This window comes from Chaetodon trifascialis, chromosome 9, assembly GCF_039877785.1.
Source record: "Chaetodon trifascialis isolate fChaTrf1 chromosome 9, fChaTrf1.hap1, whole genome shotgun sequence".
Taxonomy (NCBI): Eukaryota; Metazoa; Chordata; class Actinopteri; order Chaetodontiformes; family Chaetodontidae; genus Chaetodon; species Chaetodon trifascialis.
The window spans coordinates 21,011,291-21,023,221 of record NC_092064.1 but is presented as its reverse complement, the minus strand read 5'-3'; the positions used below and the strand labels follow the sequence as shown (position 1 = coordinate 21,023,221).

The 11,931-nt window shown below is 38.7% G+C and overlaps 2 protein-coding genes across 2 annotated transcripts; both read left to right on the top strand.

The window, feature by feature from the left end:
• Nucleotides 1–77: 77 nt before the first annotated feature.
• On the top strand, nt 78–4,347 carry LOC139336431 (extracellular calcium-sensing receptor-like). Its single transcript, XM_070970548.1, has 7 exons — nt 78–338; nt 441–730; nt 1,055–1,350; nt 2,098–2,303; nt 2,441–2,662; nt 2,965–3,088; nt 3,171–4,347. Exons 1-7 carry the CDS (start codon nt 78–80, stop codon nt 4,073–4,075), a joined length of 2,304 nt encoding a protein of 767 aa, XP_070826649.1. The 3' UTR covers nt 4,076–4,347.
• Nucleotides 4,348–5,430: 1,083 nt separating this feature from the next.
• LOC139335911 (extracellular calcium-sensing receptor-like) lies at nt 5,431–10,048 on the top strand. Its single transcript, XM_070969695.1, has 8 exons — nt 5,431–5,528; nt 5,930–6,224; nt 6,328–6,617; nt 6,979–7,274; nt 7,861–8,060; nt 8,176–8,397; nt 8,896–9,019; nt 9,135–10,048. The coding sequence occupies exons 1-8, from the start codon at nt 5,500–5,502 to the stop codon at nt 10,046–10,048; spliced, it is 2,370 nt and encodes a 789-aa protein (XP_070825796.1). The 5' UTR covers nt 5,431–5,499.
• Nucleotides 10,049–11,931: the final 1,883 nt, after the last annotated feature.

Genomic DNA, 11,931 nt, shown 5'->3' with positions numbered 1-11,931 from the left:
TGATATGTACATTTAAAGAAGTGACATGAGTGTCTGTGTGCAGCATTGACTCCCGCGAACTGCGCCTTTCCCATGCAATGGTTTTTGCCATTAAGGAGATTAATAACAGTACGGTGCTGCTGCCGGGCATCAAACTTGGTTATCAGATCCACGACTCATGTGCCTCCGTGCCCGTGGCGGTGCATGCAGCATTCCAGCTTTCAAATGGAGTGGACCCAGTGTTTCACGCTGGCAACAAATGCTCACAATCTGGTAAGGTGATGGCTATCATCGGTGAGTCTGGGTCCACACCATCTATTAGTATGTCACGCATCATTGGATCCTTTCAAATTCCTCAAGTAAATATTTTTTTATTTCTGCCAATCTATGTGTTTAAGATAGGCCACTACTGATCTCTTTTTTCCTTTGACTCAGCATTTATATTGCTGTTTTTTCTTTAGGTGAGCCACTTTGCCACTTGTGCATGCCTGTCTGATAAGAAGCAGTATCCGAGTTTCTTCAGAACAATTCCCAGTGACCAGTTCCAGGCTGACGCGCTGGCTAAACTGGTGAAACACTTTGGCTGGACTTGGATAGGTGCCGTTCGGTCTGATTCAGACTACGGCAATAATGGCATGGCATCTTTCTTGGAAGCAGCGCAGAAGGAGGGGATCTGTGTGGAGTACTCTGAATCTTTCTATCGGACCCACCCACATAGCAGGATCCAGAGAGTAGCTGATGTTATCCGCAGGTTTCTACATCACTGATTGTCCTTTTGTCCTTTGTAATGACACTGACCTTAGGTCAGTTCAGTTAAATATAAGATGGAAGATTATTTTATTATCTTAGCAGTAAATTGGAAATGTATCTTTTTAATCATGCTGTTTTCTCCCATATTTGTTACTGATATTGTTAGTCTGTAATGTCTAGTATTGGTCAATGAGATCAATACTGTACATTTAATGGATGAAAAAGTGTATGTCCTGTATTTCTAATGCTAATTTGTGTTAACTATCTGATTTTATAATTTTATCTTTAGACTGGTATAATGTGATGCATTATAATGTCTCTCCAGGTCGACAGCTATGGTTATTGTGGCATTTGCAGCCTCTGGAGACCTGAGGATCCTGCTGGAGGAGCTTTCGCGTGAGCCCTCTCCACCTCGCCAGTGGATTGGCAGTGAGGCTTGGGTAACTGACCCAGACATGCTGAGGTTCAGCTTCTGTGCTGGAGCCATCGGATTTGGCATTCAGCAATCTGTCATCCCAGGTCTGAGAGACTTCTTGCTGGATCTCTCTCCCTCTGAAGTGACTGCCTCTCCAGTGCTGACTGAGTTCTGGGAGGATTCATTCAACTGCAAACTGAAAAAAAGTGAGAAAGTTGATGTGATTTTTAACATAGTTTACATTCAGTTTGGTCCTTGTGACTGTGCTGTTTGGTTGATCGTCTCTCTGATAGGACTTTTCTGGACCAGTTCTACAGCTGCTTTAAGATTTCTTTTACAGGGGAATGTATTGAAATGAGGTGGACATTATAAGGTAATCTAACTTGATGATTTGAAGTTTTGCATGAACTTGGTTGCAGTGATTTCACAAATGCAAATGCTGAATCCTGAACACAAGCACAGACTAAATACAAAACCTAAAAAATAGTATTTACAAGCATGTATTAATAACTAACTCTCCTTTATTGTTTTTAAACACACAGAAATAGGTCAAGTGAGTTAGTGATTCATGGAAAAGTTGTGTACATTTTTTGCCTTTTAAAAATGTGACTAATTGTCTAATGGCTTATTTGTGTTAACCTGTACTGGAATACGTAAAGGCAAAAACTAGACTAGGGAGCAGCAAGAACACCGAGAAACATCTAATGAGCAAAAATCAGGTTTGGAAATAATGGCAGCAAATAGTTTTGATCTCGGCTCTTCAAAACAGTTTTCACCTAGTTGATTTAAATTTCTACGAGTACATGTTTTTAATGGTACATATTTTCAAGATTTTAAGAGGTCATAGTCTTATTTATTTCTTCTTTTTTTGTATATTAATAATAATAAACACACAAAAAAAAATTTCATCATCAAGGCTCGAAAAACCTTCCTCTGTCTCTGTGTGCTTTTAGGTGCAGCCACAGATGAGAGTTTATGTGATGGAAATGAAGACATTCAGACCCTTCAGAGCCCGTACACCGACACATCTCAGCTCCGAATCACTAACATGGTGTACAAGGCTGTTTATGCAATAGCACATGCCATTCATAATGCTGTGTGTCAGGAAACAAATTCTACAACTCAATGTAACAAATTCACCAGGATAGAGTCCAAACAGGTCAGTCGGTGTGAGTAAGTGTCCACTGACAATGCCTCCTTTTCACTATAATGTACCTTTTATGATATGAAATATTCTGTTAATTTTGCATGTTGTCATTTCTTTAAACTCACTCTTATTTGACCTCATCCATACAGGTTCTTGCTCAGCTGAAGAAAGTCAATTTTTCCCAAAATGGTTATGATGTGTCATTCGATGCCAATGGGGATCCTGTGGCCAAATATGAGCTGGTTAACTGGCAAAAAACTGAGAGTGGCAGCATTGAGTTGGTGACAGTAGGGCTCTACGATGCATCACTGCCGGTGGGCCAGGAGTTCCGTATCAACAGGAACCTGACATGGGTAGAGGGTGGCAAAGAAGTAAGGAGCAATCATTTAACATACTAAAATTTCATACTGAGCTATTATAGTAGGATAAAACCAAAAAGCAGGAATTTGTGTTTAAAAAAGTGTGGAAGATAATCACTTACCTTTTTTAACTTGGACTGAAGAAGCCTCATTTTAGCTTCAGTTGAACTTCAAACCTCTGCACCTTTGCCAGTATGAACAAAAAGAATTGTTACAAAGACCAATAATACTTTCAATACACCCAAAATATGAACCTATCCTTGTGTCTTAAGAGGTGAATAACACGCCTGTGTGTGTTTGTATCTGTGTTCCAGGTGCCTGTATCAGTGTGCAGTGACAGCTGTCCTCCAGGAAGTCGTAAAGTGCTGCAGAAAGGAAAACCCATCTGCTGTTATGACTGTATACCATGTCCTGAGGGAGAGATTAGCAATGCTACAGGTATTTTTATTTTTTTTTGTAATTCACATCTCCAGTGTCAAATATGAGTTCTAAAAGCCCTTTTTGTATTCATTTTGCCCAGATTCCCCTGATTGTTTCCCTTGCCCCAAGGGGTTCTGGCCTAATGCAGAGAGGGACACTTGTTTTCCAAAGCCTGTGGAGTTTCTGTCCTTTAACGAGGTCCTAGGAATCATCCTGGCTGCATTCTCCGTTGGTGGTGCCTGTCTCACCATTATAACAGCAGCTGTGTTCTTTCGTCACAGGTCATCCCCGATCGTAAGAGCCAATAACTCAGAGCTGAGCTTCCTGCTGCTCTTCTCCCTGACTCTTTGTTTTTTATGTTCATTAACTTTCATTGGAGCACCCTCTGAGTGGTCCTGCATGCTGCGCCACACAGCGTTTGGGATCACTTTCGTCCTCTGCATCTCTTGTGTTCTAGGAAAAACAATAGTAGTGTTAATGGCCTTCAAAGCTACACTCCCAGGCAGTAATGTCATGAAATGGTTTGGACCTCCACAACAAAGGATGACTGTAGTTTCTTTCACATTTATTCAAGTTTTAATATGTATTATTTGGTTGGTTGTTAGTCCCCCTTTTCCAATGAAAAACCTCACCACATACAAGGAGAGAATCATCCTGGAGTGTGCATTAGGCTCAGCTATTGGTTTCTGGGCTGTGCTTGGGTACATAGGCCTACTGGCTGTCTTTTGTTTTTTGTTAGCTGTCCTCGCCCGGAAACTACCTGATAATTTTAATGAAGCCAAACTTATCACCTTCAGCATGCTGATATTCTGTGCAGTGTGGATCACTTTTATCCCAGCGTATGTCAGCTCTCCCGGGAAATTTACTGTGGCTGTGGAGATATTTGCCATCCTGGCCTCCAGTTTTGGACTAACATTCTGTATATTTGCTCCAAAGTGTTTCATCATATTGTTTCAGCCAGAGAAAAACACCAAGAAACATTTAATGAACAAAAATAAACCCTAAGACATCAAAGGTTTAGAAATGGCTAAGATGACCATACAGCATAGAGTGAATTCTTTTCAGTCAGTCAATTAGTCAGTCAGTCCTCATTGCATTGATTTACTTTTTACGACATATTTTCCAGATTTCAGTGTCATTTTTTTTATGTCATTTTATTGTTATTGTCTTATTTTACAAATTACTTTTCACCATATTGTCAATAAAGTTAAAATCCATGACAAAAATGCATGGTGCTGAGTTTGATCTCAACATTTTGATAAAATCACTGGTATTTGAAAAAAAAAAAAAAATAAAAAAAATAAAAAATCGTATAACTTAAAACCAATTTTAATGGTGAAAATGCATGTGGGATACATAATGAGGGAGCTGAGTTTTGGCAGATTAGTGAGTACAATCAAATTAAAAGATGGTTATATTGCCATAAACATTTTGCAACAGTGTAAGGAAACTCCTGCCCTGCATTATCACCAAAGAATAAGATAATTTGCAAATCTTTTTTGACATAAACTTATTTGAAAACTACACAAAAACAATACCTTTAATGTTTTACCTCATCAACCTCATTGACAGGGGTAACAAAAGACTGGGTGGTTATGCATGAGAGACACAACTCAAACATGAGCCTGCACTGAGCCCATGTAGACAGCTACAGAGACTAAAGTGAGGGCATCTGTTGTGTGAGACCATGAGTCAGTAAACGAGTCTGATAAAGCTTGTCAGCAAAATCCCTGTCAAGTCCAATCATCAGGGAAGCTACCGTTGCCATAAAGACCAGGTTTTGCTGGGCAAAGGTTACCTAATGAGCACAGCAAATATCTATAACAAATTCCTCTGTAAAAGGGAAGTCATATGACAGTTTATCAATATCATAAGCATAGATTTTACTGCACAATATATATTCAATGTATTTAAAATGGCATGGATTAAACAACACAAATATAATAATAATAATTAAAGGCGTGCAAAGCTTTTGTGACTTTTATACGAGTTACAAAAGAAAAAGGGTTTAAGGGTTGTAATTGGACAAGTGTTCCTCAACGACCATGAGATAAAGGCATTCCCTCTCTGATGTGCAGTAAGATGACGTGCAGTAGAGGGAGGGAAGCTTTTGTCTGAAAATCTATATAAACCAGTGAAAACAGACATGCAGTATGCCCACATGCACTTGAGGGATGGAGATATCAACTCTCTTTACTGGCCTGATCTTGACTCTGGGTTTGTGTGAGCTGAACTCATATCAGAAACAAAGGGCTGGGCTTACAGAGGATAGGACTGTTGGTGGGGTCAGTACTGAGGCCTCATCTGTGAAATGTAAGCTCCAGGGTACCACTCGACTTCCTGCATTCTCAATGGATGGTGACTATGTCATTGGGGGTGTTTTCTCCATACACCGATACAAACACATAGTGAAGCATAACTACACCAGCATGCCTGAGCCAATAAGGTGCACAGGGAGGTTAGTATGAGGGAGAAGTGGTGAATAAGAGAGTATTACACTGTGTTGGGGACAGAATTGTTTTCATTCTTATGAAGTACTTACAATACTGTTAGTAAGCTTTTGTGTTGTATTGGAAACTGAAAAAAAAGTGTTTTGTACAATCATCATTTTTTAACTGCTTAAGAACAAAGTGAAGTTATATATTTCTTATACTATTGTTCGGTGCATTCAAGTTCCTGTAAATCTTAGAGTGTTTGAAGTTTTGTGGTTTGGCAATTCTTTGATTTAACAGATGCAGTGAAACTTGCAATTTCATTCTATAACTATGAATTGCAGTTCTTCTTTATTGTATATTTTCTGTTCAAATTGTGATATGTCCTCACATGTAAATTTGAACAGTGATATGTGCCTCTGTGCAGCATAGACCCCCGTGAACTGCGCCTCTCCCATGCAATGGTCTTTGCCATTGAGGAGATTAACAACAGCAAAGAGCTGCTGCCAGGCATTAAGCTTGGTTATCAGATGTATGATTCATGTGCCTCTGTGCCCGTGGCGGTGCATGCGGCATTCCAGCTTTCAAATGGAGTGGACCCGGTGTTTCATACTGGTGAAAACTGCTCACAATCTGGTGTGGTTATGGCAATCATTGGAGAGTCTGGGTCCACGCAATCCATCAGCATGTCACGCATCCTTGGGTCCTTTAATATTCCTCAAGTAAATATTTTTAATTTCTGGCAACGTATGTGTGTAATGTAGGCCACGACTAATCTCTTTTGTCTCTCTGACTCAAGATTTACGCTGCTGTTTTTTTTTTTAGGTGAGCCACTTTGCCACTTGTGCATGTCTGTCTGATAAGAAGCAGTATCCGAGTTTCTTCAGAACAATCCCCAGTGACCAGTTCCAGGCTGACGCGCTGGCCAAGCTGGTGAAACACTTTGGCTGGACTTGGATAGGTGCCATTCGGTCTGACTCAGATTATGGCAATAATGGCATGGCGTCTTTCCTTGAAGCAGCGCAGAAGGAGGGGATCTGTGTGGAGTACTCTGAATCTTTCTATCGGACCCATCCACGTAGCAAGATCCAGAGAGTAGCTGATGTTATCCGCAGGTTTCTACATCATTGATTGTGCTTTTGATCTCTGTGCTGACACTGACCTTCTGCACACAAAACCCCAAAAACTAATGAGTCAAATATGAGATGATGAAGACTGTTTTATTGTCTTAGTGGTGAATTGGAAAAGTATATTTTTAAATCAGGATAATTTCTCTCATATTTGTTACTGACATTGTTAGTCACTAATGTATAATATTTGCCAATTAGAGCAATTCTCATTTAATATACCAAAAATAGTAAGTTAATGTTAATTTGCACCAACTATGTTAATTTGTGTCACTGTCTAATACTCATTTAAAAATTTTATATTTATCTTTAGACTGGTATAAAATAATGCATTATAATGTCTCTCCAGGTCAACAGCTATGGTTATTGTGGCATTTGCAGCCTCTGGAGACCTGAGCATCCTGCTGGAGGAGCTGTCGCTTGAACCCTCTCCACCTCGCCAGTGGATAGGCAGTGAGTCTTGGGTAACCAATCCAGACATGCTGAGGTTCAGTTTCTGTGCTGGAGCCATCGGATTTGGCATTCAGCAATCTGTCATCCCAGGTCTGAGAGACTTCTTGCTGGATCTCTCTCCCTCTGAAGTGACTGCCTCTCCAGTGCTGACTGAGTTCTGGGAGGATTCATTCAACTGCAGGCTGGAAAAAAGTGAGAAAGTTGATCTGATTTTGGGTCCTTGTGTTTTTGATATTTTGTTCAAAAAATCTACATTTGCTTAAACATCAAACCTGTCATGGAGAAGATTTCAAATGAACTTGTCTCACAATACCAACACTGAAGTCCTGAACACAAGCAAACAGCATATACACAAACTCCATGCCACCAAGCTAAATAAATAGTAAAAGTTGTATTTAATAGAGTATCAGTGATGCGAAACTCTAAAATTGGTCAAGCAAGTTAATGATTCATGAAAATGTTCTGGACATTTTTGTCCCCTTAAAAATGTGAGTAATTATTTAATGAGTCTTTTATTTTAACATGTGTTGCAACACAAAGGTAAAGAAAAACAGCGATCAGCACAATCTAAAACAGCAGCTGTTTGATCAAAACACGTCCTCAACACAGTAATATACAATATAATGTAAAACAAACAAGCCTGATGACTGAATTTGAACAACATACATCAGTTTCTGCAAGACATATTTGCTTGGTTAAATAAAGCTACAATAAATAGCACAATAATGTAATGTTGTCAAGGCTAAAGACATCTTCCTCTGTTTCTGTGAGTTTTTAGGTGCAGCCACAGATGCAAGTTTGTGTGATGGAAATGAAGACATACAGACCCTTCAGAGCCCGTACACCGACACATCTCAGCTCCGAATCACTAATATGGTGTACAAGGCTGTTTATGCAATAGCACATGCCATTCATAATGCTGTGTGTCAGGAAACAAATTCTACAACTCAGTGTGACAAATTCAGCAGGTCCAGACAGGTCAATTAAAATGAAAAAGTGAACACCCCATTGCACCTTTTTTATATGCAATATTCATTTGATTTAATGTTTTCCTTTTTCTCTCACACTCTTTTACTTGACCTCATCCTCACAGGTTCTTGCTCAGCTGAAAAAAGTAAATTTTTCCCAGAATGGTTATGATGTGTCATTTGATGCCAACGGGGATCCTGTGGCCAAATATGAGCTGGTTAACTGGCAAAAAACTAAGAGTGGCAGCATTGAGTTGGTGACAGTAGGGCTCTACAATGCATCACTGCCGGTGGGCCAGGAGTTCCGTATCAACAAGAACCTCACCTGGATGGAAGGTGGCAAAGAAGTAAGAAACTCAAAAGCAAAAATTTAACATTTTCTAATTCCAAATTTAATGATTTGAAATGGTGGGATATGTGTTTTGGTCCCTATTCCTCCCATCCACAGTGGCTGTGAAGAGATCCACTGGTAATGCAATTAAAATATCGGGGGTTGTGGAATAAATTCACAGCCCTAATTCCATGCAATAATGGTGCCCAGTCAATGTACTGTAAGTATAGAAGACAACGTCAATTTAGCTTCAGCTGATGGTCAGAAAGCATCTGCAGACAAATTTGTCCCCCCAGCAGGAACATTGAAATGACTTTCAATCAACACATTGCGATAAATAGGAATGATTACATTGACAAACAACACTGTCAGTACACATACTGGCATGTGAGTAGTGATTTACAACAGACTTGAACTGTATGATGTAAATGTATGAATGTGAGCCTATTCGTTCTTCACAAAAGCTGCAGAGCACATATGAATATGTGGGAGTTTGTTTGCATCTGTGTTCCAGGTGCCTGTGTCAGTGTGCAGTGACAGCTGCCCTCCAGGAACTCGTAAAGTGCTGCAGAAAGGAAAACCCATCTGCTGTTATGATTGTGTACCATGTCCTGAGGGAGAGATTAGCAATGCTACAGGTATTTTTTTTATTCATTTACCTTACAAAAAATTGTAAATGACATCTAAAATGTTAAATATATGATGACTAAAGGCCCTTTTAGTTGTTTTGTTTTGTTTTGTTTTGTTTTCCAGATTCCCCTGATTGTTTCCCTTGCCCCAAGGAGTTCTGGCCTAATGCAGAGAAAGACACTTGTTTCCCAAAGCCTGTAGAGTTTCTGTCCTTTGACGAGGTCCTAGGAATCATCCTGGCTGCATTCTCCGTTGGTGGTGCCTGTCTTGCCATTATAACAGCAGCTGTATTCTTTTGTCACAGGTCATCCCCGATTGTAAGAGCCAATAACTCAGAGCTGAGCTTCCTGCTGCTCTTCTCCCTGACTCTTTGTTTTTTATGTTCATTGACTTTCATTGGAGCACCCTCTGAGTGGTCCTGCATGCTGCGCCACACAGCGTTTGGGATCACCTTCGTCCTCTGCATCTCTTGTGTTCTAGGAAAAACAATAGTAGTGTTAATGGCCTTCAAAGCTACACTCCCAGGCAGTAATGTCATGCAATGGTTTGGACCTCCACAACAAAGGATGACTGTAGGTTCTTTCACATTTATTCAAGTTTTAATATGTATTATTTGGTTGTTTGTTAGTCCCCCTTTTCCAATGAAAAACTTAACCACGTACAAGGAAAAAATCATCCTGGAGTGTGCATTAGGCTCAGATATTGGGTTCTGGGCTGTGCTTGGGTACATAGGCCTACTGGCTGTCTTTTGCTTGGTGTTAGCAGCCTTAGCTCGGAAACTCCCTGATAATTTTAATGAAGCCAAGCTTATCACCTTCAGCATGCTGATATTCTGTGCAGTGTGGATCACCTTTATCCCAGCGTATGTCAGTTCTCCTGGGAAATTTACTGTGGCTGTGGAGATATTTGCCATTCTGGCCTCAAGTTTTGGACTAACATTCTGTATATTTGCTCCAAAGTGTTTCATCATATTGTTTCAGCCAGAGAAGAACACCAAGAAACATTTAATGAACAAAAATCAAACAAAAGGCATCTGAGGTTTGGAAAAAGTTAAGATAGCAACATAGATCTTGTGCTGTGCACATTCAAACACTCTTCACCTCATGAGTCAAATATTTATAGATCTTTAATTGAACATTTTGTATGAATTTAGTGTCACCCTTTCCTGTCTTTTTTAACAGTTTATTGTCTAATTTTACAAATTATATCAGAGCATGTTTTATGTAATTCCGGCATTCAAAACAAAAATGCATGGTCCTGAGTTGTTTCCTGACAATTTTTTCAGAAATCAACACACACATTTCAAGTGAGAATGCAATTTATTGCTGAAACATTTAATGAACAAAATTCAAAACTAATAAATAAAAAAAACTAAATCTCGTTGATTCCAATATTTACATTTTCAATTTCTCAGTTCTTTTAATGATTTTTTTTATTTATTTCAGTATAATGTTTGAATGCTCTTTGAACATTTTATTGTTGTTTTTACAAATTTTGTTTGATCATGGTCTTAATAAAGTCAAAATTCATAACAAAAATGCACAGGACTGAGTTGTTTCTTGACAATTCAATGAAATCACTGCCATTTGAATGCATTTTTTGATTTACTAAATAGCTATGGAAGTATTTCTGTGCCATCTGAGTTTGAATATGAATTTCTAAGGTTGAATTTCTTCAGCATCAAAATCAGACTTTGAATTTTAAAAAACCATCAAATTTCTAGCACTGATTTTTTTTTTGCCTCTGAATTTTTTGTTTTTTGTTTGAAATTTATTTTGTTGAAAATTCAGTGTAAAAAAAATTTCAATTTCTACCAAAAAAAATCAGTCTAAAAAAATTCAACATCAAAAAATTCAGTGTAAAAAAAATTCAACGTCAAAAAATTCAGTGTAAAAAGAACCAGACTCAACTCAACAGACTCCCATCACCAGGGAGACCACATTTACCGCTAATAAATAGCCTAGCTCACATACCGTTAGCTAGTTACTAACGCAGCTTTCATGAACGCCACCTCATTAAAAGTTCATTGTAGATATTGTTCAATAAATCCAGTTAATGTGCGTGTCGAGTAATATCTATTACAAAATTTATTTTTAATTTTTAACACAAATGGCAAATAAATAATAATAAAACTGAATTTATTTTTACAAAATAAAATTCAAACAAAAACAATTCAGAGGCAAAAAAAAAAACAGTGCTAGAAATTTGATGGTTTTTAAAATTCGAAGTCTGATTTTGATTCTGAAAAAAATTAAATCTTAGAAATTCATATTCAAACTCAGATGGCACAGAAATACTTCCATAAATAGCATTTCAAATGTTAAGAATTTTGAATGGTTTCAAGTTTGATGCAGAATGAGAGAGGCCACAAAATTAATTTTAAAATTCATTTGTTGGTTGTTGAATCACTTAATGGCTTTGCCCTGTCATATCTGTCTGACATGGTTAAGACATATGTGCCTACTCGGTCGCTTAGGTCCTCTGACTCAAACCTCTTTCCTGTTTCTGAGGCCAGAACAAAAAGGCAGCCTTTGTTAATAATGGGCCTTGAATAACTTCCTTGATGGTTTTAGGGATTATTATTATCATTATTATTATGCAGCTCATAAAGGACAGAAGTTCCTTAAAATCATTGGGTAAGGGCATACTCTTTCTGATGTGCAGTAAGGTGACGTATAATGGAAGGAGGAAAGGTTTTTTTTTTTAAATCTATATAAACCAGAGAAAACCCACATGCAGACACTTGAGGGATGGAGATCTCAACTATCTTTATTGGCCTGATCTTGTCTGTGCGTTCGGGTGAGCTGAACTCACCTGTTGCCTTGAATGGTTCTGGGGATGGGCTGAAGCAAAGGGCTGGGCTTCCAGAAGATGGAACTGGTGCTGGGGTCAGTGGTGAGGCCTCATCTGTGACATGTAA

Excerpts from the sequence above, each read along its gene's own strand:
- LOC139336431 (XM_070970548.1), top strand. The coding sequence starts at position 78 with ATGGTTTTTGCCATTAAGGAGATTAATAACAGTACGGTGCTGCTGCCG. Across the intron at positions 339-440 it reads GATCCTTTCAAATTCCTCAA|GTGAGCCACTTTGCCACTTG; the intron begins GTAAATATTTTT and ends TTTTTTCTTTAG. Across the intron at positions 1,351-2,097 it reads CAACTGCAAACTGAAAAAAA|GTGCAGCCACAGATGAGAGT; the intron begins GTGAGAAAGTTG and ends GTGTGCTTTTAG.
- LOC139335911 (XM_070969695.1), top strand. The coding sequence starts at position 5,500 with ATGCCTGAGCCAATAAGGTGCACAGGGAG. Across the intron at positions 7,275-7,860 it reads CAACTGCAGGCTGGAAAAAA|GTGCAGCCACAGATGCAAGT; the intron begins GTGAGAAAGTTG and ends GTGAGTTTTTAG. Across the intron at positions 9,020-9,134 it reads AGAGATTAGCAATGCTACAG|ATTCCCCTGATTGTTTCCCT; the intron begins GTATTTTTTTTA and ends TTTGTTTTCCAG.